Source organism: Syngnathus leptorhynchus, chromosome 7 (assembly GCF_054491065.1).
Source record: "Syngnathus leptorhynchus isolate UIUO chromosome 7, UIUO_Slep, whole genome shotgun sequence".
In the NCBI taxonomy this organism is placed as follows: Eukaryota; Metazoa; Chordata; class Actinopteri; order Syngnathiformes; family Syngnathidae; genus Syngnathus; species Syngnathus leptorhynchus.
In genome coordinates this window covers 8,614,718-8,639,873 of record NC_141201.1, presented here as the reverse complement: position 1 = coordinate 8,639,873, position 25,156 = coordinate 8,614,718, and the positions used below count along the sequence as shown (strand labels likewise).

At 41.9% G+C, this 25,156-nt stretch overlaps 3 protein-coding genes and 1 non-coding gene across 9 annotated transcripts; 2 read left to right on the top strand and 2 right to left on the bottom strand.

Annotated features, from left to right (window-relative positions):
* Nucleotides 1-476: 476 nt before the first annotated feature.
* On the bottom strand, nt 477-6,351 carry tsku (tsukushi small leucine rich proteoglycan homolog (Xenopus laevis)). 2 transcript variants are annotated; one of them, XM_085915849.1, is made up of 4 exons: nt 6,088-6,351; nt 5,784-5,909; nt 2,484-2,798; nt 477-2,288 (listed from the first exon to the last, which is right to left on the bottom strand). In XM_085915849.1, the coding sequence occupies exons 2-4, from the start codon at nt 5,832-5,834 to the stop codon at nt 1,539-1,541; spliced, it is 1,116 nt and encodes a 371-aa protein (XP_085771975.1). In that variant the 5' UTR covers nt 5,835-5,909; nt 6,088-6,351; the 3' UTR covers nt 477-1,538. The 2 variants fall into 2 exon arrangements, with proteins under 2 accessions (XP_085771975.1, XP_085771976.1); XM_085915850.1 differs by lacking the exon at nt 5,784-5,909.
* Nucleotides 4,450-17,888, top strand: gucy2f (guanylate cyclase 2F, retinal). Of its 3 annotated transcripts, none has more exons than XM_085915847.1 (19): nt 4,450-9,616; nt 9,692-10,474; nt 10,945-11,243; nt 11,447-11,801; nt 11,867-11,951; nt 12,044-12,140; nt 12,571-12,696; nt 12,842-12,922; nt 13,557-13,733; nt 14,135-14,291; nt 14,380-14,529; nt 14,720-14,868; nt 14,939-15,102; nt 15,175-15,367; nt 15,461-15,635; nt 15,866-15,964; nt 16,032-16,126; nt 16,198-16,283; nt 16,751-17,888. In XM_085915847.1, the coding sequence occupies exons 2-19, from the start codon at nt 9,748-9,750 to the stop codon at nt 16,854-16,856; spliced, it is 3,321 nt and encodes a 1,106-aa protein (XP_085771973.1). In that variant the 5' UTR covers nt 4,450-9,616; nt 9,692-9,747; the 3' UTR covers nt 16,857-17,888. The 3 variants fall into 3 exon arrangements, with proteins under 3 accessions (XP_085771973.1, XP_085771974.1, XP_085771972.1); XM_085915848.1 differs by having other exon boundaries at nt 4,450-10,474; nt 10,945-11,038; nt 11,117-11,243; XM_085915846.1 differs by having other exon boundaries at nt 4,450-10,474.
* trnaa-cgc (transfer RNA alanine (anticodon CGC)) lies at nt 8,544-8,615 on the top strand. Its single transcript has one exon. It is a non-coding gene; the product is annotated as a tRNA-Ala (tRNA).
* A 1,052-nt stretch (nt 17,889-18,940) lies between the features above and the next one.
* serpinh1b (serpin peptidase inhibitor, clade H (heat shock protein 47), member 1b) lies at nt 18,941-22,551 on the bottom strand. Of its 3 annotated transcripts, XM_085916062.1 has the most exons (8): nt 22,446-22,512; nt 21,972-22,003; nt 21,344-21,490; nt 21,079-21,271; nt 20,555-20,825; nt 20,330-20,428; nt 20,016-20,248; nt 18,941-19,757 (listed from the first exon to the last, which is right to left on the bottom strand). In XM_085916062.1, the coding sequence occupies exons 3-8, from the start codon at nt 21,457-21,459 to the stop codon at nt 19,455-19,457; spliced, it is 1,215 nt and encodes a 404-aa protein (XP_085772188.1). In that variant the 5' UTR covers nt 21,460-21,490; nt 21,972-22,003; nt 22,446-22,512; the 3' UTR covers nt 18,941-19,454. The 3 variants fall into 3 exon arrangements, with proteins under 3 accessions (XP_085772188.1, XP_085772189.1, XP_085772191.1); XM_085916063.1 differs by having other exon boundaries at nt 21,972-22,551; XM_085916065.1 differs by lacking the exon at nt 21,972-22,003 and having other exon boundaries at nt 22,446-22,504.
* Nucleotides 22,552-25,156: the final 2,605 nt, after the last annotated feature.

Here is a 25,156-nt window from a genome sequence, read left to right as displayed (position 1 = left end):
GGTCTTTTGTATTTATTCAAGCCTCTTTCTCTGCTTGTTACCTTGGCAGGATACCAGCCTAAACTAGCTGGCTAACATGCCAAACTCCAGCACGTCAGCTTAGCGCTCACTTGACAGTTTCGGAGGCCTATTACACACTAGTGGTCTGTGTGAAAGCAAAATACGATTTTGTCTTGGAATCTTATCGAGACTGCTGCATTTATATCTCTATGTATGTAGATATGGTAGAATCTGTTCAGACCCAAATGTTATTTTGTTATTTTCTGCTCAGACCCAAATGTGGCTGTTATTTTGAAGCGAGACACACCCGGTTCTGTTGCGAAGTAGTCATTGTCCTGAGACACATGTATTTTCATCAAATGACAAATATAGAGTGGATGGTGACACAGTCTTTCCTCATGGGTGTTTTTTTGTTACCAGTATTTACAGAGTAGACTGACACACCTAACATGTCAGACACAAGAGAGTAGGCAACATTGGAGAAAAATCTCAATTTATTACACATTTGGAAAAAATACATAGAGAATTGTGATGTCCATACAAATATAAATCTCTGCAGTGGATCTTTGATTGTACGTCATCTCATCGTATTTACACAACAAGGACATGACACTTTTAAAGCCAGAACCTCGTTATGTTTTGTTGACATTCAAAAATGCAGTCTTGAACCTGGCCATTTCTTCAGTCCACAGGAAAAGGTTCATTTCTCATACGTAATGCTTTAATGGGGACAGTAAAAGGGAAGTGTGGTCAATGTGGTCCCTGATAGTTTCCCTCTCACATATCATGTAGCTAGCCACTTCGTCAAAGGGTATGTGGTGACCTTACGCAACGAAGCGCACATACGGACGGTTCCACGGGTTGGCTTACAAAAATGGTTGTTTTTTTTTTATTTGACAAGTTCTTCAAAATCAATTAAATTGGTTAGCAGTCAATATCTAAGCAAACGGTGGTGATATTATGATGTCAACTTCATTAACCCCTGCTTTACGTCACATAATTATTTAGACATTTATGAACTTGACAGCTATCTTAATTTAGCATGGTAAGAAACTAAGGAAGCACTATGCCTAGCTCTGAAAATGCAGTAGTTGTGAGGTGTGGAACCCGGTGTTTCATACCTTAATGTATAAGTAAGCTGTATTTATTGTATTTGTACAGTCTTTAACTTACTATAGGCTAAGAAGTCTTTCTGATTGGCATCTAACTCAAAACAACAGCAAGATCCTTAATAATCTTCAAAATTGGCAAAAATAATGCCTTGATAAAAGCTGTGTGCCATTGACAATAATCAGCAGTTCTATAAAGAACCTTTGGCCGACTTGATTTGTGAGGAAAATAAGTGCAAACACATTGCTAATGTGTGTTCAGATGAAGAATGTTAATTTGACATTATGCTTTGGATGCATATTGACCATTTCATGCCCATCATCCATTAAAGGCAACATGACACCTCTTAAAGCTTGGGGAAGAGGTATGTATGTAATTGGAAGGCACGGTGCCGGTATAAAGACCAAAGAACAGACCGGACCATATGTTCAGGATTGCAACACAATGCCATTGCGGTTGCAGTTGAGTACCTCATAGTGTTGGGTCTGACCCAGCTGCCTGTGAAACTGGCCTTGTTTCTGGGTCCTCAAGCAGCGGATGTTCTGTCCTAGCATAATACTTTTTATGGAGGGGAGGGGAGAGAGCATGTTCCACGGTAAGGACGTCACTCCAGAGCCAGATAAATTCAGCTCCTGCAGCGAGTCCAGTCCGGTGAAAACAGACAGGCTTAGGGTTTTCAGATTGGGATTGTTGGAGAGATCCAACACTTGGAGGCTCTGCAGGCCCTCAAAGCTGTGGGCTTCAATTTTCTGAAGCTGATGAAGACTGCTGAGGGACAAGTAAACCAAATCTGTCAAGTGAACAAAGTCTCCCTTTTCAATGGCAATAATGGGGTTGTAGTCCAGATTGAGGTATCTCAGTATCTCAAGTCCTGCCAGCCTTGGTACGCTCGAAAGACGGTTTGCTGTTAGGTTCAAGGTCTGAATGTGTACAAGGTTTCTGTGCGGTGTTGTGTAAATAGACACCAGCTTGTTGTGTGATAGGTCCACACTGACGGCTTTGCCTTTTACTTTAGACACAAACACGTCCATGTTGAAGTCCCGGAAGCTGTTGTAGCTGAGATCTACTTCAGCCAGAGGAAGGCCAAAGAAGCAACCCTGCGAGAGGCCCTCCAAGTCATTGTGGCTCAGATCTAGAGTCTCCAGATAACGCAGCTTGGACAAAGCATTGGGGCTTACCTGGACAGGTAAAAAGAATCTTCAGTGACAAAAACAAGACATTCAAAAAAAAAATCCATGGTAGAGATAGACCTGGATAGATGTTTGACTGAAACTTTTCAGAGGAAGAGAAACTGACCACAAACCTATTTTGTTATGATCAACCATTGTTGCAATCAACAATTTGTGACATAGTGTTGTTATGAGTGTACTCACCATTGTAATATGATTGCTGCTAAGGTCCAAACTAACAAGGGTGGTGTAGCCCGGCCCAGCCAGGATGGTGTCTGTGAGGGGGCCTATGGCATTGGAGGACAGGTCCAGGTAAGCAGTATCCAGCGGTATGGGGACGGGCATGGCAGCCCCGGGGCCCAAGCCTCGACAGTCTGCCGTGGTCAGGCTGAAGCTGTCGAACAGGCCGAAGCTTTCCACCTCGCAGCGGCAGTCCGGGTGGCAGTTCTTGATGGAGGTGGACCAGACATCCACCACCAGCAACGGCAGACCAAGCCAAAGCAAGAGCGCCATCATGTTCTGTAAACACAGCACATTATTTACAACGACCTTACAAAGTCAAATTAAACTAAATATAAAACGTATCAATAACTTACTGTGGCTTTAATTTTCATATTTTACATTTATTACCCGAATACTTAAAAATATATTATCCTACTCAACCACGGCAACATTCTGAATAATTAAACAAACTTTGCACTTAATGACTGATCCAATCAAAATGCATCGCACAAAAAAGGTCTAAAAATAATTTCATATTTTGTTACACTACTTTAGCACTAACATGTCAAAATGATTGTAAACCACAAAAGCAAACATAGAACACTTTATTCTCATTGGTGGTCAAATGCTTTTAGTTTGTATACTAGGCCTTTCTGTTCCAGGGCAACTCTTATCAAGCACATCATGTTCTCCAGCATTGATTACAACCAAAAAAAAAAAAGTTGTTTTTTTTTAAAAGAAGATGCCAACTCGGTGGTTACGTCACACAGTTTATATGGCTTTGACGGGAGATATTGAAAGACACAAAGAGACAATGAAAAGAGCCTGTTGTTGTGACTGCGGCTTCTTGTTGTTAGTAACTAACTAAATAAAATGGTCCTTTTATTTCGTCACACAGGGTTGGGCACAAGTTTTTTTTTTTTTATCTATAAGCTTGAGTAACTCGTGACAGTTACAAGGGGAAACAAAGTGTCACGGTTGAGCATCCTGCCGTGACAAAGCAGGACGAAGCTAAGAGTCATTTGCAAAATGACAGCCACATCTGGCAAAGTAACATTTGGATGGTGAGAAATACACTGACTATGGGAGTCGCACTTGCCTGACTTGTGTGTCGACACAGAGAGTTCGATTCCCGCATATGATGGTGTGTGTGAGTGACAAAAAAAAAAAAAAAAAATCCACTGACTATTGTTTGTAAGGCTTGGAATCGAATCAGCAAATAACAAGCCCGGCCCTTTCAAGAAATGTTGTTTGCTCACTTGACAGGTAATGCAATAAATAATGTAATCAGATTATTAATCAACTTTATGTCAAAGACTGATGTTCCACTAGTTGGTCAATACTCATGGTTGCTCAAAGTCCACTATTTGTACCTCTGTGCAGTGTTTCTTTTGACCCCTGAACTATAAAACCTACATCTCACTGTAATCCTGAAACTAACTGTCAGCTTTTGGACTTCCACGACCACATCGTCTGTGGTGGGTTTTACAAGCGGGCACTTAAACTGCAGTTGTGAACATAAAGATGTTAACCACAATGGTTGTCTGGTGGAGAGCGCTGCACTAAATCCTGTCAGAAAACATGATGTGACCAAAAAAAAAAAAGACATCATATAAAGAACATCACACAATGCTGAGCCATCCTAAATTCTCAAGCCTTTATGACTCACCCCAATTAGCTTTGAAATGGTAGAGGAAAGGGCTTGGACAGACCCGCCTCTTTATCAAAACACAAAAGTGACCATTTGCTGACTAAACACAGCGACATGTGGGTGTAACAAGTACAGAACATGACCGAGGCAGGTCATCACCTCTGTAAATTGAAACTCTATGTTCACCCTTCCTTCAACCTTTGCTCCATCTATGCTGAACATTCCCTACCAGGTGTACTGTTCCCCGCCTCCCCCACCAATAAATCTTCTGTTTCCACCAAATGCCCTTCAACTCACACGCACAAAAAGAAGTGAGAACATCAACACCCCACCCCAGTGAACAATCCGCTTCTCTCACTTTCCGAGCCTTTTATCTAAGAAAAGTGAAAACACAACTTCCTCACTCCGCTGGGAGGGACATCTGCATTTATGTAAGCAAAACCTACCAGCATAAAAAGCATTAAACCCATTTAACGGTTAGTAACCTCCCTGACTGTGATCATCGAGTTGTTATCAGTGCAAATACATGGAATAGAATTGCTTGAAGATACAGAGAAATGATGTAAGGTCAGTCAGTGTTAACTCAGCTGTATTCATTTACTACCAAACTCGCTGAACCTTTTGTTCATTGCACTCACACACTGAAGAGTACTGAATAATTACTCAATGAATGGCAGGCTCAATCCTGATGAGCCACTTTTAATACGTGCCTCTAAATGCACAAACAATTCGGACACGCCTGCAGTTAGAACAATTTGTACATGGGAGAAAAAAAGAAAAGAAAAATCATGTAAGATTGAGTGAAGACATGCCTGACAGTGAGACTTGAAGCCATCTGGTGTAAAAAAAAGAATGAATTGTATTTGCAATATAATGGTAAAAAGCTTAACTAAAATTTGCTGATTGAAAAGGCTGAAATGTGGTTTTTCACTGGGAGTGGCGCAGAGAGTTCAGAGCAGGCAATGACATCAACGCAGAATTTCTAGACGCAGCAGAGGCGTTGAGGGATCGGGTTTTGTGGCCTCAGTAGTATGACGTACTGTTGGCTTCTTCAAGCCTGGATGTCAAACTCTCACTGGAGATGTTTGGATCTCATCAAATCAGCACCTCCAAATCTGAGGACATTGTCCTCAGTGGCGATAACAATTGAATCTGAGTGTGCTTTCCTGATCAGGGAACCTGCAGGAGTTCGAATATCTTGGGCTTCTTGTGGTCTTGTTCACAAATGGGGACATGATGGGAGTGTGAGATTGACAGGCGGATGGGTGCAGCGTCTATAATTTTCACAAGTTAATGATTCCAACCATAACATATGGCGTTTCGAGGTGGTATATTTATATTTTCTTACCTTTAAAGCCACGATGTAGCTTATTGTAGATTTTGCATTCATGCTTTCTTGTACTACATGTTTAATAAGTTGAATTCAATCACAACACTGAGTAAAAAGTTCAATCACATCAAGAAATTCGGTGTTGAACACACGCAATATAGTGAAGCTGTCTGGCTCCCTCATCTCAAGAAACTATCTTCAGAAACATTCACTTTAAGAGAAGCCCATGCAAACGTAAATACGAATGGTTCCAGGTCCGATTTCTGGTACGTGGCAGATATGCAGTTTGATTGATGATCACCTTCAATGAATCGATAATTGAATTGCCCCCGCAGATGTCACAGTCTTGCATGATGCCTGATAAAGTTGTCCGATCTTAGGGTGACATTGTGCGGTCAGTTGAGTGGTGACACACCGTGGGCGGTTTCTTAAAACACAGATGCCAAATGAAACCTGAGCTGACCACTGAGCTCGAAGCGTCTTTTTTTCTTTTTTTTAACCAAACTCCTACAACAAAAACTTTTGAGCGTCTTCTACAAAAGAAGCCAGAAAAGTGTTGACAACAACTTCATTTTTTAAAAAGTTCACGTAAACTTTTTACTCGCCTTTCATCCAGAGTGTCCGCGCTCTTCTTTTGACCGTTTTTCCACTTCACTTCACCGCTCCCATTTTCCAGACCCCCGCTGAGCAGGGCTTCTCTGTGTCCGGGCGGAGTGAGTCTCAAAGCGGCTTCATGAGTTTCGTCTGCTCTGCACGAACGAACCGCCAGCGGGCGTTTACACTTAACTGAGACACTCGTTTGCTCCCATCCCACTTTTCACTCTTGCTTCTTGCCTGGCTCGCCTCGTTGGCTGGCCTTTCGAAAGGTGCCACCTACAGGAAAGTTCCAAGTTGTGAGATATAAACAATTCCGCTTTTTTTGTTTCAAAGTAAAATAGCAGGTTCAGTTTCACCCCGCCGTAGCACTTGAGAAATCATCACAAGTTGCGGGAGAAAAATCACACTTTCATACTAACTGTTCCAAAAGTATTTATTAATTTCGTGAACCAGTCTGTCTGTGTGTTCATCTATCCACTTATCCAGCCATCAATCCCTCCATCCCTCCCTCCCTTCATCCATCCATCCATCCCTCCCACCATCCCTCCCTCCCTCCCTCCCTCTCTCTCTCTCTCTCTCTCTCTCTCTCTCTCTCTCTCTCTCTCTCTCTCGCTCCCTCCCTCCCTCCCTCCCTACCTACCTACCTACCTACCTACCTACCTACCTACCTACCTACCTACCTACCTACCTACCTACCTACCTACCTACCTACCTACCTACCTACCTACCTACCTGCCTATCTAAATGCTTTTATTTTATAAATTATAAACGTGATATTTCCGGAGTTGGCTCTCCTCAAAAAGTTGCGTGGGCATTTTTTACTTTCGGCCACAAGAGGGCGCCGTAGTTGAATTATTATGGCATTGGGCTGACTGCATTGCAGCTGCTTTTAACCATTTAATTTACCGGAAAGTAAAGCAAAATCGGAGCGATTCATTTTCCCATGTATTTTGTGTATTGCTTGGGCTCACTTTGATTGCGCTGTAACATATTCCATCCATCCAATTTTGTGATTGCTTTGGAATCAAGAATTCTAGACACCAGCCAATGTTTTCATCATTTCACATTTTAAATACATAAACCGTAAAGTCCCCATCCATCCGTCCGTCCATCCGTCCATCCATCCATCCATCCAGTCTGCAGTGCTGTTCTCAAATACAGTGGAGCCTCGGTTTTCGACCACAATCCGTTCCAGAAGGCTGTTCGAGAAGTGAATCATTCGAATTACGAATCATGTTTTCCCATTACAAATGATGGGAAAAAATCAATCCATTCCAAGGAAGAAAAAAAACGCCTTTTTTAAGCATTTTTTCATTCGCGCATTTCTGTCCGATCGCGCAACTGCAGCGCACCGCTGAACGCGCAACTGTAGCGCGTCACCGAGCGCGCAACTGCACCGCGCTGGTCGCATTATTGTGACAGCGCCGTCGCTGAAATTTAGAAAATAGTTTTAAAGTCCTGATGTACTTTCAAATTTAAGTGGACCTTAGTGCGCAAGGAGCTTTATTTTGTCCGATCGCGCAACTGCAGCGCATCGCCGAACGCGCAACCGTAGCGCGCCGCCAACCGCGCAACTGCAGCGCGCTGGTCGCATTAATGTGACAGAGCGGTCGCTAAAATTTAGACAAATTTTTAAAGTCCTAATGGACTTTCCAAAATTTAAGTGGACCTCAGTGCGCAGGGAGCTTAATTTGGTCCGAATACTTATACTCCATTTTAATATTATGCATGATATTTATATTATGTTTATCAGCATGTGTGTGAAATTTGCCTCAACATGAGCTATGGTACGTTTGCGGCTCGTCAGTGCTGAGTCATCATTCATGTCCTATTCTTACATGCATGCAGTGATGTCAAGCTGTTACATTTAAGAGGCTCATGGGCTTACCTGGGATAAGGGTCAACAAAGGTGGAATCATTTTGCGACTGTGAGAACTGTTTCTGTGCGTATAAACTGGAATTATCTCTGCAATTCATTCAGAAAATACATCAAAATATAACATAAGACATATTGGTATTTAAATTTGTCTGAATTTAACATTTCTTTCATGTCTTCAAAATTTATAAAACCACAAATCATGTCTACTTTGAAGATATGTTCATTGAGAAACAGAACATTTTTGTTCATGTTTTATGATGAATCGTAATACTGTTTTGTAACGTTTGTCACCATGGCAACCATTTTATGCTCATTTGTCTGGTGCCCGCCTCATCAGTTGAGGCGGAGTCTTTTCACAAGCATCCTAAAAGACTGACGCAGTCAAAATCGGCGGCCATCCCCAGGGGACCGTGACACATGAAGGGAGAGTCCTTCGTTATTTTTAATTACCCCCACTCCTCTTTGGGTTCCAATTCATTTAATCACCAGGAGCTGCTGGTGTGAGAGCAATTAAAGCACCGTTCGTGTCCTCCCAGCTCTTTGAATAAGATATTTCCAAAGGTGTGCATTGCTCCTTTAGAGCATGGGGATGTAGCTCAGTGGTAGAGCGCATGCTTCGCATGTATGAGGTCCTGGGTTCAATCCCCAGCATCTCCATTTTACATGATGGGCATGGTCAAGTGGTTAAGGGAGTGGTTAAGGCTGCACCCATGTTACAAACCATCACTGCAAAGAAACTAATAACCCAAACTGCCCCAAAATTAATTCCAAATGCAGCTTTCCCCTACTTATAAGATGCTGTGTACACTTGTGACCTCAGTTAATTTTTTCTTCCCTTCTCAAAAACACTTCTAAAATGACGGTTACACTCCTGGGTATAGGCAATAAGTTAACAGGAATTAAATATTCTTCATGATCACAGTTTGTCTTCACATGATCCTTCTTCCATGTTCTTTCAGCACAAAAATAATAATAATGATGTGAGTTAACCATTGCAAAATGTCAAAACAATGACATTTTTCACAGCATTTTGCTTAGATACAATACCTGTTGTGATGACATCAGAGTATTTGAGTGTGTTAGATGGTAAAAAAAAAAAAGTAAAGGCCTTGTTGCAGCTCCAGCTGCACCATAAAAAAAAAGCTTTTGGACTAGACTAAGGTCTGCTGTCAATCCTCTTACGATGCTACTCACTGAAAATGGATTAGCGGGTTACACGTACGTTTTGGCCCACGGTCACTTTGGAGGATTGGATTGAATGAGCTTGTGTCTGGCAATGTTCTTATAATATAATACACCCAATATAATTCTGTCAGTATTTTAAGATGTTTTTTGCTTTCAACCGGGATTTTGGATTACCTGTTTTTTGAAATTCCAACATGAGTGCAGAGGAGCACAGTTGTTTGTTGTCATCCAGATCCACTTCATGAAGGCAAAGTAGTTATCGCCAGTGGCTGCGGGGCGTAAGTAACTCTCCAGGGTGCTGAAGGTGTCTCCAAACAGCTTCCTGGTCTCCCCACCTGTCACTTGGCAGCCTGGCGGTCCAAGCGCGATGACTCGGCTCCCAGCTCGCTCACGGCAAACAGGTAAGCTTGCGAGGATAGTGAGGTGACGCCTGGACTGCAGAGCTGTCCTGATGACTTAAAAAGCCAAACTAGGTGAGTTATTTTACTGTATTACTTTTAATTGTGCTTCAAAGGTGAGCATTGTGAAAAGATATGCTTACTTTTCAGATGACTATGTTGCAGTGAACCTAAAACGTCACTACCTCAAATTCACAGCCAGGACAATGCAACATTTTCAACCGCTATGGGAGTCCAACCATCCATTTGGGCCTTTAATTAAAAGCAGGCATACTTTACTGACGCCGTCTTTGTACAACCTTCTCATATGGGTCCTCCTTGGATTGTTGACGTTCCCTTGCTGTGTCCGCTGTTTGGTATTCAAAGTGGGTGTCCTCGGGCCTTGGAACTGTGACCCGGTGTTCTACAGGACGCTGCCGGCCGCCGCGGCAAGACTTGCTGTAAGCAGGATAAACGAGGACCTCAGTTTGAATTTGGGCCTGGAGATAGACTTTGTCATCTTGCAGGAGCCTTGCGAAACTTCCAAAGCTTTGACTGAATTCATACAATACGAAAATATGGCGGATGCGTTTGTGGGTCCCACTAATCCTGGATACTGTACTGCAGCATCACTGCTGGCAAAGAACTGGGACAAGGCCATTTTCTCCCACGGGTGTGTCAATTTTGAGCTGGACCGCATTATGGGATACCCGACCTTTTCCAGGACGGTGCCGTTTCCCTCCGAGGTACTTTTCACGGTGTTGAAACACTTCCGGTGGGCTAACATCGTGGTGGTGTCATCCAATGAAGAGATCTGGATGGACACAGCGGAGAGAGTGGCTGCTGCCATGAGGAGTAAGGGGCTTCCCGTCGCCTTGGTTACGTCTGTGGGTATCAACGAGACCCAAGTTGAAAGCACGCTGAGGAAGATCCAAGACGCAGGGGAAATAAGAGGTGAGGGGGCTGAGCGGATCATCACATATTAAGTATTCATTTTTACCAAGACAATCTTGTCAAATGTTTTCCCAGAAGAGTGGGAGCGGCTTAGCTGCAACAGCGGATCATCTTCACATTCTACTCAATTATTAGTCCATATAGGCCATAGGTGTCAAACCCAAGGCCCGGGGGCCAGATAGGGCCCGCCATATCATTTTTAATTGGCCTGCAAAGACAAATTGTGCATCGACTTCATGTGCCAATACCAAAATTGCAAATTCTTTTCACTTTTAAAAAAACACAGATATAGCTAGCAATTTTTATTAGCATTCTTCGTTTTAAAATATTTGAACAGATTTAGTTGTCTCTGATTTCAAAGCATCAGTTTGCTGTGTAGCCTATATTGACACACCTGGTAGAGGTGGAATGACTGTACACTTTTGCCTGGATAAAATGACCTAACGTAGAATTTCCTGTGTGTGTACTAGTGATCGTCATGTGCATGCACTCTGTACTGCTCGGAGGAGAGCAGCAGGCTACTTTCCTCGTCAAGGCCCAACAAATGGGTTTGACTTCGGGCAAGTACGTTTTCGTGCCCTACGACGCCCTGCACTACAGCTTGCCCTACAACGTCCCCTACTTTCCGCTGCAAAACAACAGCAAGCTGAGTGAGGCCTATGACGCCGTGCTCACAATCACAATAATCTCAGACCCGGTTTCCTTCAACGAGGCGTACACACGGGCCCAAGAGAGCGGGGAAGTGAGGCTGACTGTGGCTGCCGAGAAGGTAGGAACAAGCTTAGGAGAAGCTTCCCATTCTACGCCATTGATAGATGAATAAAAGTATAGTGCATTATTTGGAATAAATAAACATCTGTTGATCCTTCCTGGCTAATGTGACATGGCACACTGGTGGGGAGTCACATGATCTGGATTAGAATATTCTGGCCTGGACTTTCTCATACTAACGGTATCTGCATTGTATTGCAGGTGAATCCACTATTCGGCACAATCTATAACAGCATTTATCTCCTCGCCAACTCCATCCACAAGACCAGGAGAGCAGGAATGCCTCTGTCAGGCTCAAACCTGGCCTTCTTTACCAAAAACACATCCTTCGGTGGCTTCAACCAGAAGGTCCTGGTCGATAATAGAGGCGAACTCAAAACCAGCTACATCATCCTGGACACCAGCAACGCCGGCAGTCAGCTGTACCCGACCTACGTGGTGGATGTCACGTCCGGGCGGCTTCGGTTTGCCGGGAGGTCTATTAGTTTCCCAGGAGGGTCTCCTCCACCGTCCGATTCCAGCTGCTGGTTTGTTAAGAGTGCTCTCTGCAAAGGAAGTAAGGGATTTTGCTTGAAGGTATTCATTAGAGCCTCTATCTATCACTAACTTGTTGTTATGCAGGCGTGGAGGTCACCTACATCCTAGTGGTGTTTGGAGTCATCTTGGCTCTGGCTGTAACGGGGCTTCTGATCAGTCTATACATCAGGTAAAGTTCTCCACTGCTAATTTACTGAAATGGTGTAATCATGTCTCCTATAATTGATTAACATTGTCATCTTTTGTGGATGTGATTGACAGGAGAAGACTCCAGCAAATCCAACTGGTCAAAGGCCCAAATCGGATCCTGCTGACTTTAGAGGATCTTACTTTCATCAACCCTCAGATTAGCAAGAGGGTGAGTGTCCATGTTGCATTCCTCGCTCTCGTTTGCGCCACAATTTGAGATTACAAAGGAGAAAAACTGCTCGGAAGTCTCGAAGGTTTCCACGGGAAGTGTTGCAACAGGAAATTTGTGATAATACAGAAAATGATATAAAGAGCACTATATGTATGAATTGATTGCAAGTCTACCTCATAGTTGTGATGTTCGGGGTCTGAATCGCAACGTGTTAGGTTAATTGAAGACTCTAAAATGTTCATAGGTTTGAATTTGAGTGATAAGTGAGATAAAAAATGGATGGCTGGATTTCGGTGTTGTTATTATTCTCCAATTAATTCCTGAAGTTTACAACTCTAATAAACTGTTGGATTTTGCTCCCTTCTTCCTGCCAATCTTATTTACTGTTTCCATTTCTACAACATTTTTTATTTGATTTCATGCATAGAAAATCACTTTAGAGGATATGAGTGAGTCCAGGAGTGCTATGGACGAGAAATCTGCTGACCGCTCACATTCAGTGAACAGTATGCACACAGCAACGCATGAGACCACCAATGTTGCCGTTTTTGAGGTAAAGAACAGTGAAGTTCCTCGCATTTTTAACATGTACTTCAACAAAAAAATAATAGCTTAATGCCAACAATGAATCAATCAATCAGTTATAACAACATTTCAATATTAACACTATAACATTTAACAATTGACCTCTTCTCCAGGGTGACTGGGTGTGGCTAAAGAAATTTGAGGATGGCCAGTTTAAGGAGGTGAAACAAAGTGGCACAAGGATTTTTACCAAGGTTAGCGTAATTAAGTGTTTATTTATTAGCATTTATAGCATTTATTCATAAACAAGCACAGAGTCAAGTTATAAAAAAATTGGCAAAAATATGTCAGTGGCCAGATTTGAGTTTGTTAGTCCATTAGTAAATTAGCTGATGACTTCCTGGTTCATTTTGGTGCCCCACATTTGTGTTTATTTGTCCCTTCATATTAGTTAGCAGGCCACTTCTTGGTTTGTCAATAGTCAACAGTCTTCCTTATTTGTGTCTGACTATTTAATTCTGTTCATGTTATTATTAAATGTTTTTATAATGTATAATACTGAATTGTCTTCCTTCTAGAAAAAAACACATAGTTAGTAGGCTTTTTGTTGGGAGGCTGGAACGGATTAATGGCATTTCCATTCATTTCAATGGGCACAGATGTTTTAAGATATAGCAGTATTTTGAGTGACAAATGTGGTCACAGAATGAATTAAAGTCATATCTCAAGGCACTACTATATTGACTGATCTCACTTAATGGAGCTTTGAGTCATCGGAAAACAAAAACTGAGTTATAACCTCTGCACAGATTTCAGGAAATTCAGTGATGTGGTTTTTGCAATCAAAACAATAACAAGGTAATCCATCAAACCCGCTGTCCTTTTCAGATGAAGGATTTGAGAAATGAGAACGTGAATCTTTTCCTGGGCTTCTTCACGGAGAGCTCCATGTTTGCCATTGTGACAGAGCACTGCTCCAGGGGAAGTCTGCAGGACCTGCTTAGGAACGAGGACGTCAAATTAGACTGGATGTTCAAGTCCTCGCTTTTACTCGACCTCATCAAGGTAAACGCCAATCCTCCTTGCACGTCACGTTTGTCACATTCCCAGAGAAAACATGCTGCTTCTCACATTCATCTATTCTTCCTGAATAGATAGTTCAACAACTTTCCTTATGTTTTGTTCCACATTTGTTGTATTTCCTTCTTGAATGTGACCAAGCTAATCACAATGTCATCATTCTTAATGACAAAGTTTAAAGTTTCACAACTTCTGTGATGTTTTACTAACGTGTAAAAATCTGTTCTTGCTGTGTATTGTAATGTACCTTCACTTAAATAAATAAAAAAAGATGGTGCAATCTAAGTAAGTACAGGAGTTTGATACATTTTTGATACAGACTTCAAAATGATGCTTGTATGCAAAGTTTGGACATTGTAACAAAAAAAGACACTTTGTGCCCGTAGGGTATAAAATACCTCCACCATCGAGATTTCCCACACGGCAGGCTAAAATCTCGAAACTGTGTGGTGGACGGGCGCTTTGTTCTCAAGATCACAGACTATGGCTTTAATGAGTTGCTCGAATCTCAAAAAGCTCCTTTCAAACAACCACCACCTGAAGGTATCATGTCTCCCACAATCATCACAAAACAAAAGTTTGTTGCAAGATGCGACTTATTTTGCATCTCATTTCCTTCTGCTTCAATCAGACCTTTTTTGGACCGCTCCTGAATTCCTGAGGGATCTCGCAAGCTCCCGTAAAGGCACCTACAAGGGGGACGTATACAGTTTTTCCATTATTCTCCAAGAGGTGGTGGTTCGAGGACCACCGTACTGTATGCTGGGCCTACCACCCGAAGGTGTGTCTAGTCAGTGCCATTTTTGTTTTGGACTTTAATTAAAAATGGTAAATGATAAAAACAGTTAAATGTCCTGAATTCTGCCAAGCAACAAGCAAGTTCATTCCGTGATCAAGTCCACATCTCCAAATATTGTTCCTTTGTTGTCTAACCTGACTGATATTTATATTCTTGTTCTGTAATTCTTTAGAGATCATTCGAAAGGTTAAGAAACCCCCTCCAATGTGTCGGCCCACTGTAGCTCCCGACCAGGCTCCTCTGGAATGTATCCATCTGATGAAGCAGTGCTGGAGTGAGCTTCCAGACCGAAGACCCAACTTTGATGAGATTTTTGACAGGGTTTGTTTGGGATTTAAACAGGTTTAGCGTTTTCTTTGTTTTCCTACATAATTGTTTCTTTCTCGTGTAGTTCAAAATCATCAACAAGGGTAAGAAGACCAACATCATCGACTCCATGTTGAGGATGTTGGAGCAGTACAGCTCCAATCTGGAGGACCTCATCCGAGAGCGAACGGAGGAGCTGGAGGTGGAGAAGCACAGGACAGAGAAACTGCTCTCTGAGATGCTTCCACCGTCAGTTGACACACACCCAAATGTAAAAATAAACTTTTTTAAAACCAGCTGATCATCCACTTCATCCATCAGCTCGGTGGCCGAGGCGCTGAAAACCGGCGCCACAGTGGAGCCGGAGTACTTCGACCAGGTGACCATCTACTTCAGTGACATAGTGGGGTTCACCACCATCTCGTCGCTCAGTGACCCCATCGAGGTGGTTGACCTTCTCAACGACCTTTACACTCTGTTCGATGCTGTGCTCAGCAACCACGATGTCTACAAGGTATTTTCCGTATTTTCAAGATACAGTAAGCATGATGAACTCTCTTTATTTTCTTAGAGAATGATCATGATTTTGTAAAAATCCGTTATCCAGGTAGAGACTATCGGTGATGCTTACATGGTGGCATCGGGCCTTCCGAAGAGAAACGGCAACAAGCATGCCGCTGAAGTGGCCAATATGTCTCTGAACATCCTCAGCTCGGTGGGAACCTTCCGGATGCGCCATATGCCCGACGTTCCTGTCAGGATACGAATCGGGATCCACTCAGGTACTTCATCCATGTGGATGGCTTTTGGGTCAGCGTGAAATTGAATGACCGAAATATAAACGGCTATGCAATATTTTTCTGATAACACTTCTTAGGTATTAACTTTGACAGTATGTAAGGAACATCCACCAAAATTCAAATTGTGAAAAAGTCTATCAGGTCCAATTTAGTGTTTAATTTTCAAGCCTTTTCTTCAATCAAATGAGCATGATACATTTGTGTCTTCTCAGGGCCGTGCGTCGCTGGAGTGGTGGGCCTGACCATGCCTCGCTACTGCCTGTTTGGAGACACCGTCAACACCGCTTCCAGAATGGAATCCACCAGCCTGCGTGCGTTTTCTGTGTTGCATTTTCAATTCTTTTCCTTATCATTTAACTCTCAATCATCTTCTCTCAGCTTATAGAATCCACGTAAACTTGAGCACAGTGAACATCCTCCGCTCTCTCAAGGAAGGTTATAAAATAGAAGTCAGGGGCAAGACGGAGCTGAAGGTAACATGAATTTGTAAAATCAATGTTGGAAATCATTATTATCTGTGTAAAACAGTGTTCTTTATTACCAGGGGAAAGGCATCGAAGAAACTTACTGGCTTGTAGGGAAGTCGGACTTTGCAAAGCCTTTGCCAAAACCGCCAGAGATCAAACCGGGGTAAGAGAACTTTCATCATTCTTGTGTACATTAAATATATTTTTGATCCAAACTCGCGCAAACTGCACTTGTGCTATCTCAGTGAAGACAATCACGGCCTGAACCCCAAAGACATAGCCACCTACAAGAGAAAGAAGGCCGAAAAAAAGTCTTGACCCGAAGGTAGACGCCTCGCACGGCAGCCGGTGTTGTGGTGTCCAGTGGAAAACATTGGCATGCTTTAATGTCAACCTCGTTGATTTCCAAGTCTTCCTTTGTGATCTTTTCTTCTTAATCTCTTGATCTTATCAACTTCTGACCATAAGTAGATAGCGGAAATCCCTCCTTGTGTAGTGAGTAGTTAACTCTCATGACATTGTATTTAACATTTGTGTTGTGTTTGCTATTGGGGTGTCTTGTGGTGTGCTTCTTAAATTGAAATACGTAGTGACTGCTTGTTATTAATTCCAAGCTTTGTCTTTTATTAGTGTCAACTGGCAGGAGATGATGACGGATGAGATCAAGAGCCTTTTTCGCAAGGCCAACAGGCCAGTGGACAAGCAAAAAAAGAGCGTAAAAGAAGGAAAGATGTGAAAGAATGAAGCCATAGCACAGATTCCTTCTGGGAAAAGGAGAAGCGGGTCCGAGGACGTAAAAGCCGTACCCGGCCTCTCTTCCTTCCCGTGGCTTAACGCAGACTCCTTTTAAGAGGATTGTCCACGGACTGGCTAATCCACCTGCAGCCGACACAGCGGAACACGATGGTGCTAATGTAATGAGACTGGTCCTGTGACCTGCCTGCCTGCCGCTGCCAGTAGACCAGGGACTGATCTTTAGTCAAAGATGTATGCACTCTTTTACTTGCTGCACTCACTGGCCACTGAGGGGGGGTCACCAAAATGAGGCAAGGCTCCCCCACACAAAGAGGGGATGTTCCCGGATGCCTCATTTAAAATAATATGTGTATTGTCTGTGTTAGCTTTGACATGAATGCTCTTAATAGGGGACTTAGCTGGCTGGATATTGCACAATGATGAGTCCTAAAATATAAAGGCTACTTTTTCTATGATGATGATGATGATAGAACTTCATTCATCCCACAGCGGGGGAATTTACTTGTCTATTGGATATTTAAAAAAAATAATTCTTGGAAGGCATAATGATGCTACAAAATGAATAATGAAAAAGAGAGCATCAATAATGGATTAAAAAAACAATAAAAAATAAAAAAATATGTAAAAATTTGCTCTTGGTAATTGCTATGATTATTTACACAATTTTATGCACTCATTGTGTTTGTTAATTCTAATGTAGTTAAAAACTAGTTTAAATCTACCGCAATACCGTAAACATCATAGAGAAGTGCCAAGTCACCAAGTAACTACACTGAAGTGTCAAACTAATAAATCCATGAAAAATTCGACAATAATTTAACTATCATTATGCTGCTTCCTCAGCGACACGGGGGATGGTCTTGACAGAGGTGGCAGAACAGGAAGTCAAAGAAAAACAGCGAACGAGAATTAAAATATTTTAGTACTAGAATATGCTTATTGACACTTTTGTCAGTTGTATCTATGCAATGGTTAGACAGTCTGATTCACGATTTCAAAGTTCAGGGTTTGAATCTTGACTTCAGGCTTCCTGTGTGGAACTTGCATGTCCTTTCCATGTGTGAACTGAATACTAAATTGTCCATACTTGTGAATGCATGTGAATGGTGGTTTGTCAAAACGTGCTCTCTGATCTCTAGCATTCCTAGTGAGGACAAGCACTACAAAAGATGAAGACTCATCGGATGAATTATGGTTCATAAAACTGTACTACAGCACCACCTGATGGGCTTCACACCCCAGGAAAAAAAATAATCTCCACTGGTTACAGCTATTTATTACTATATCGTTATCATATTTTAATATTTGGTTAAATTCTAGTTCATGAAGGCATTAGTTAATATATTTTATCCAAGTGATTTTTCAATCATTTGTTTTATATTCGTTTTTATTTAAAAAAAAAATACTGCAATCATAACTTCAATAATCCAAAGGCAATTATCTACTGATTACAATTTCTTTATTGCTCTTGATTTATATAAAAGTGAGTTGCAACCACGTGACAATAGGAAAATGTGGGTCCTAGGGTGACAACTGTTGATAGTCTTATTCTGACAATGTTCATAATTATTAATGAGCCAAACACTTTTTATATGTTGTTAACGTTCTTGTAAGGCAACACAACAGTGCAATATCATACTCTACTTGAGCAGATGTCGTCGTGTTACAGTTTTCACTTTTTTTTTTCTGTTCCACGGTGATCTAACAAAAGTTAGAACATTAACTCCATAATGTTAATGAACAGACAGGAAGCTAAAAATTACAATGTGCCTGGAGAATGAGTTCCCAGCTCACCATAAGGACCCTACACTCCAGTTTCAACCCAGCCTCTCCTTTGTGCAACTTATCCCTCCAAAGACTTTTATTTAGTCTAGCAATGGTTGAACAAGTCAAGCCTGACATTCTTGGGATAGCTGACTGCGGCAGATAAGCCCCGGGTCACATCGCCTGTTCATCCCAAACATAGTGGAAAATCTGTGATGCCTTCTTTATTGGAGAAAAAAAAAAAAGAACAAGTCACACATTTATCTTTTTTTTTTTAATTTTATTGAAAAACAACACTTGTTCATAGTCACATAATTCCAACAGCATTTCTGTGGACAGCAATAAACAGGGTGAATGTGCTTGGTATGTGAGCATAAATTCAAACCAAAAATGTAACAGGCAGGCTAGTAGAATTCAGTGCAGGCAGAAAGAGAAGTGACAAGTTGCTAGTGATTTTTAAAAAGCACTGTAAAAAAAGAAATGAAAAGTTGTTGAGTTTTAAAAAGCATAGTCTTATGATACTAAAGATAATATGAGCACCAATGGATCATCGTTTGACCTATGCTGTCAATAGCAGGCTGCGGGGGAAATAGGTCACATTTAATAGAAACAAGAAAAATCTTAATGAAGCTCACATTTGGAAAACAATATTCAAATAAAGAAGTGTGTCTCAAAAGTTCAGCTATTTAGTCCACAGTCTGTCTTAATGGAATGTGCTCCTGAGGTTACACTAGACTTAAAAAAAAAAAAAACACACAAAAACAGTTTTCTTAACATATTTTCACAAAAATAAAGCTACCCACCAAAATTAACATTATAGCTCGTCACGCATCTTGTCTCCATTGGGTCGAACCACGCGACCGATGTACAGGATGGACTTGGTCTTGTTGTCCTTCACCAGGAAAATGAAGGGGTGGTCCACGTAGAAAAGCTTAGGGTCCCTCAGCTTGCCGCTGCTGAAGATGCCGGTGTCAAACGGGTTGCCTTCCGTGTTCAGCTCCAGAGCCGACGCGTGGAAGAAATCCGAGAGGTACAGGTCCTTCTTTCCGGAGATGTTGGACAGGTCTGCCTTGGCCTTGTCCACCGCCTCGGTCAGGCCGAGGTCAGCCAGATGTTTCTAAAGAGAGAAAGTGAGACAAAGTCACTCAATAGAGCGTATACCTTGTTCATTTCATTAAACGGATGATCTTCCAGCAGGACAGTAGTTTAGCAGTTCTCACGTCTGCCTTATAGTTTCAATTTGGCTTTTGGCCTTCCTGTGTAGAGTTTGCACGCTCATCGTTATGGGGAATAGGGATCAAATGACAAAAATATAAAAAAATCTGCAGGTGATTGACACTGTTATGGCAAATATGTGTAGGTTTCCCCATCTTACCTGCAGGTTGTGGCTAACTTCCAAAGAGACTTTGGGCAGCGAGATGGCCACAGCCCTGTTCTCCATCTTGCTGAGCCAAGCATCAACCTGCGCCTTTGTCAACAATTTTTCCAGACGTGCCAGGGGCTCCAGATGGTAGGGCATGATGAAGATCATAGAAGCCTGCTTCTGGCCCAGAGGCATGTCCAGAACAAAGATGTTGTTCTGCTTGTCTTCATAGAAGTCATACAGACCTGAGGAGGAGCAGGACAGAGCGGTCGGAGGACTCTTCTTCAAACTGCAACGCTGTGAAAGAAACAACAGAGTAAACGTACCTGTGCGGTGCATCATGGCAACCCCAACAGTGAAGGAGCGAGTGACCAAGAAACCACGGTTGTCCACCATACTTTCGTGGAACTTCTGATCCCAGTGAGCTGTAAGAGAAAACGCAGACTGCTTAGAATTGAACTCTTCAGACTTTCCATATAGTTGTTATTCTTCACACCCCACTAGAGGGAGCCAGTCAACCACACTTTCAGAATCACTGCCAGTATACTCACGCTTGAAGAACATAGCGTTGACAATCATGGCCCCGTCTGTGTTCACCATATCCTTGGTGATCTCAGGAAGCTTGCCGCCCGTCGATTTGGACGCCCACTCGTTGATGGAATTCAATGCACTCCGCTTGTCGCGGAAGTTAATTTTGGAATGGTCGTAGTTGTAATGCTTCTTGCTGGTCTTCACAAAGTTGTCGGCGAAGGCCACCGAGCTGGGCCCGTAGAAGCGGTTGTTGATCGTCCAGGTGGTGTTGCGCGTTTTGGCGTCACTCACCTGTGGATTGGTTCAAATCTTGGCTCAAGTGTTTGTCTAAACAATTATAAACACATATTAATGTGCCCTACAGTTGACTGACATTTGACATTTCCAACGCCAACTAGTGGTGAACTAATATATTGCAATGACCTAAACTCAAAGTGAATGCTTTCTGAAGAAGGCACACTACAGTGACTCAGATAGACCAAAACTTAAAAAGCCTACAATCGATTTCTAGATCTTTTAAGATACCAAGTACTACTAGTTATACCTCTGAGAGCAGCTCTGAGAGACCTGCGTGCAGATGTTCATCGTTGAGTTTGTCTGCATGCAGCAAAGCTTTGGCCTGCGAGGCGGTTGTCGATTTACCGCCGAGGGCAACCATTCCCAGTGAGGAGGCCAGCACCACCGGTGAGATCAGGATGTTTTCCATGTCTTTCACCTTTGCCATGTTGTGGTAGAGGCTGTGGAGAAAAAGAAAGAGGGATTGTTATTTAAAATGCAGAGGAGATAGGATTCAAATTGTGCCCACTTACCTAAATGCCAGGTCGGCGGTGTTGTCGGCCAATGAGGTAGCATGGCCGCTCAGCTTCTTCTCTGCAGAGGCCACCAAGGCCAGCAGGCAAATAGCTACGAGGTTGCTCACCCACATCCTGTTTGTCTGCTAAAGTAGCGGTAATAGCCTGCAACAAACAGCATGGCCGATCCCCGTTTAGTTTGCGTGTAAATCCAATCCTGTGTCTTTTATGTACGAGTTTTAATCATCACAATTGAATTTGGGGGGCGGGGGGGGGGGGGGGGGGGCAAGAGTGCCAGCGTGAGGCGAGGTCAGTAGGATGGCTTCCATCGAGCAGACATGTTGCTCGCCACGTCAGCAGCAGGTTCTGGAACTAACGCTCTCTTAGTACTCACACCAAGATGTAATCCGATACCTCTGTCTTATGTATGATGTTAAACATTTGTTTGGAGAGGAAATATATATTTTTTTAAACGCTAAGGTCTAAACGCTCCCAATATTAAGGACAGACATCTTTTTGGACTTCCTTTTCTCCTTTGTGAATAGGATGCAGGATGTCTCGGTTCCGGAAAAATTGAGAAACTGCAGAAATTACATAACATTGCTTTCACACACATTTCGGTGTTTTTTTTTTTATGAATATATACCTTGAGATGTTTTGATGTCTGTGATTTTCATTCTGAAAAACAAGAGTCGTATGTAGTAATCCCCATAGAGTTGGCAGTAAATCAGAATTCTTGACTGCCTTTGACTGACTTCAAAATGTACTTTTTCCTCATGGATTTTTTTTTTTTTTAGCTGTGCCACCTTTGTGAATTTCCTTTTCAAAAGGGCAACTGAGACCCTGATGGATTTAAGATTCATAGTCAGATTTTTTTTCTTCTCAAGATTGGAGCACCGTAACACATTGATTGCTGTGAATAGTTTCATTCTGCAATAGAATAGAATAGAATAGAATAGAATAGAATAGAATAGAGGAAACCTCAACAACCAAAAGAGCAATGGCAAACATTTCCAAAAACGGACAAATGAGGTGCTGTGATTTTAAAGCAGTCAAGCCAAAGCTGCACGCCTTTGCAATCCACCCTTCAAATTAAAGTGTGTTATTCTCTAATCCTTACCTGGAAAAGTTCTGCGGAGGTTCTCTCAATTTTGTCCTGCGGATTGGTTTAGATCAGACGAACACACCCTCTATATATGCGCAGAAAAAAGGAACTTTCTAGAAGTGGGAATGGGATATTCAAATGATTTGGTTGGGAACGTGGTAGGCGGGACATGCCCCTTTTGGAATGTCGACGTGGTCAACTGATCTGAGTTCAGTTCTGCAACTTTTAGCGAGGAAAAGTCAGGAAAAAAACGGACTCTGGGCCAGTTGGCTTTTGTTGCACAGAACAACTTTGAAACCTCTTCTAGGTCTTAATCCGGGTTGCTGACTCAATCTTTAAATTTTATTTCGTCATGTTTAAAATCGACAATTGAGTATTTAAATATCAACTCGGTCACTATTATGCATGAAAATAAAACTTGCAAACTGATCGTGTATTTCGCCAATTTTCTCTTAAAACTGCAGTAAACTCCCTCAAGCCGGTAGTTTTTTGTGAAAATACTTAAGTAAAAGCAGAAGAAGAAAAAAAGCCGCATCCCTGATCAACCAAATAATTTTATTTTTCACTGTTTTCCTTGCAGTTGCGCTCCAAAGTTTTAAAAGCCCTTCCCCCACCAGTGCCACGTCAATCCAACTCAGCTGGATGCGGGGCAGAAGGATGAACGCTATTGAGATTACATAAATTGCTGTGATTCAAATGATATCGTACCTTCTCCACACTGAAATTAATAAACTAAGTCTGAATAATTTGAATGGGACAAAAAACAGTGAGAGTTTTCCCAAACAGTAAAGAATTCATTGAATCTCTCAACACCAAATTTCCTCCTTTGCAGCCCTCGGTTAATTGTCCAGACACACCAACATGTGACGTACGTTCTATTTCATACTCACTCACGTAATTCTGAGTTCTCAACCTTTTGCACCTTTTAATTGTTGTAAAACCTCCCATTTAGATTGTGCAAATGGAAACGGTGGATAGATGATGCAATTCTTCGGAATCTATGTGTAAAGACTAATTTGAACCTATGACGACCTTCCACCATTTGTTTGTAATTCTACCAGAGGACAACAGTTTGCACTGAAATTCCTCATCTTGGGGTCACAAACAAATCTCCTCATAAACAGGAGTACATGCAGAGAGTCTTTCGTGGTCCAGTATAGAAATAAAAACCAAGATGAACAAAAGAAGAAAGCAGAACTGCATGCCAAAACATAATGATTTACAAATGGTTTTCTCTTTCATCAACCAGATGCAAGTGGTGAAATTACACAATTTTTCTTTACGTTTGTGTGTGTGCCAAGCGGCACAAGAAGAATCTTCCAGAACCTCAAAGAGAAGCTGCTAATTTACAGTTGGACGCCAAAATGCTGCTTAGTCAAAAGGTTTGTACTCAAGCAGCCAACCACATGTCTTTCACAATTACAAGATACAACTAGATTTTAAATTGTTTCTTATTGATGAAACTGATAAATGTCTCCCAAAAATATTGTTTATCGTACCATTCTTTGCTCTTGGGGAGCGGTTTAGTTTAACACAAACATGGTTTATGGTATGTAAACTAATATATCTCAATATCTAATTCACTTTAAAAAAGCATGTGTTTTTTAAGAAAAAGGGCTAGCAACTAATAAGGAGAGTTTTTGTTTCTCTTCTCTGGGTAAATTTTAGATAGAAACGTGCAATCCTTATCTTTTGGCTCAAACACCACAATGAATTTGAAATGAAATGATTTTTTTTAACCATTGAACCTCTTGTGGTGATTCTGATGCCAGTTTGATCAAAACAGGTACACAGTTTCATGTGTAAGTCTGCTTTTTTTTCTTTTTTTAATTTGTGTCATACGGCAGGGTAATAAAAAAAAATCCGCTATTGGTTTCTACCAACTTTTGTCATGCACTATAGAAAAAATTCGCTAGATGGAGCTCCAAACATTCAAATAAAGGACAAAAGCGGCATATGTAACATTGCATCATTTTGGCAGCTGCAGTATGGAAGGAAGTCTGATCATCTGTGAAGTCATTCTAAGCCACGTTGTTATGTATCTGGAAATACACTATAAGATTTCTTCCTGCAATGCACCTAAACCTCAATTCCCACCTGCAGCGAAGAGCCCTTCTTGGCCCTTCCTGCCAGCAGATGCTGGCATTTTGAAATATGTGAAGATCAATAGAAGCTAAGCAGCTGGAACTCCTGACTGATACCCCAACCTGTGGAGAGCCACAGGGACTGCAAATACACAATGCACAGGGACTGCAAATGCACAAATGGCAATAAGAGGTGGTCAGTGCCAGCAAGGCCCACTCTGATGACCTACATTTACAAGCTAAATTCTAATATTTGTTCCATTAGTTTATTGCCAGCAGTCTGTTCATTGTATAGTATTTCTCTTGGCTTCACTCATTGTGAAACTTTAAATGTGCAGATATGCATTTTGAAAATTCATGGTTATTGATTCATTTCACAATAATGAGGGAGCATTTGGAATCTTTTTTTTTTTTGGTCAACTACATAAATCATTGGGTCAGCCTGAGAAACGTATAAGGGTTGAGATCTTTTGGATGGGTGGGCAAAACTCATGTAGACGAGGCATGGGTGTACTCATGGCCTTTCATATAATCTTATCTCTCAATGTCAACAAGGTTTTATTTGATAAACAGACAGTAAACACAGCATGCGCCTTGGCTACTTGCCTGTCAAATGTACCACTGTTGCATTCAGGTACCCTC

What these genes read in the sequence shown, in the direction of transcription:
- tsku (XM_085915849.1), bottom strand. Translation starts at nt 5,834, where the DNA reads ATGCAAGACTGTGACATCTGCGGGGGCAATTCAATTATCGATTCATTG. An exon ending in CAATTATCGATTCATTGAAG is followed by an intron (nt 2,799 to 5,783) that starts GTGATCATCAAT and finishes CTGTGTTTACAG; the next exon opens with AACATGATGGCGCTCTTGCT. An exon ending in GCAGCAATCATATTACAATG is followed by an intron (nt 2,289 to 2,483) that starts GTGAGTACACTC and finishes TTACCTGTCCAG; the next exon opens with GTAAGCCCCAATGCTTTGTC.
- gucy2f (XM_085915847.1), top strand. Translation starts at nt 9,748, where the DNA reads ATGCAACATTTTCAACCGCTATGGGAGTCCAACCATCCATTTGGGCCT. An exon ending in ACCCTCAGATTAGCAAGAGG is followed by an intron (nt 12,141 to 12,570) that starts GTGAGTGTCCAT and finishes TTTCATGCATAG; the next exon opens with AAAATCACTTTAGAGGATAT. An exon ending in GCTGGGCCTACCACCCGAAG is followed by an intron (nt 14,530 to 14,719) that starts GTGTGTCTAGTC and finishes GTAATTCTTTAG; the next exon opens with AGATCATTCGAAAGGTTAAG.
- serpinh1b (XM_085916063.1), bottom strand. Translation starts at nt 21,459, where the DNA reads ATGTGGGTGAGCAACCTCGTAGCTATTTGCCTGCTGGCCTTGGTGGCC. An exon ending in TGCCATGATGCACCGCACAG is followed by an intron (nt 20,249 to 20,329) that starts GTACGTTTACTC and finishes GCTCCTCCTCAG; the next exon opens with GTCTGTATGACTTCTATGAA. An exon ending in AAGTTAGCCACAACCTGCAG is followed by an intron (nt 19,758 to 20,015) that starts GTAAGATGGGGA and finishes TTCTCTCTTTAG; the next exon opens with AAACATCTGGCTGACCTCGG.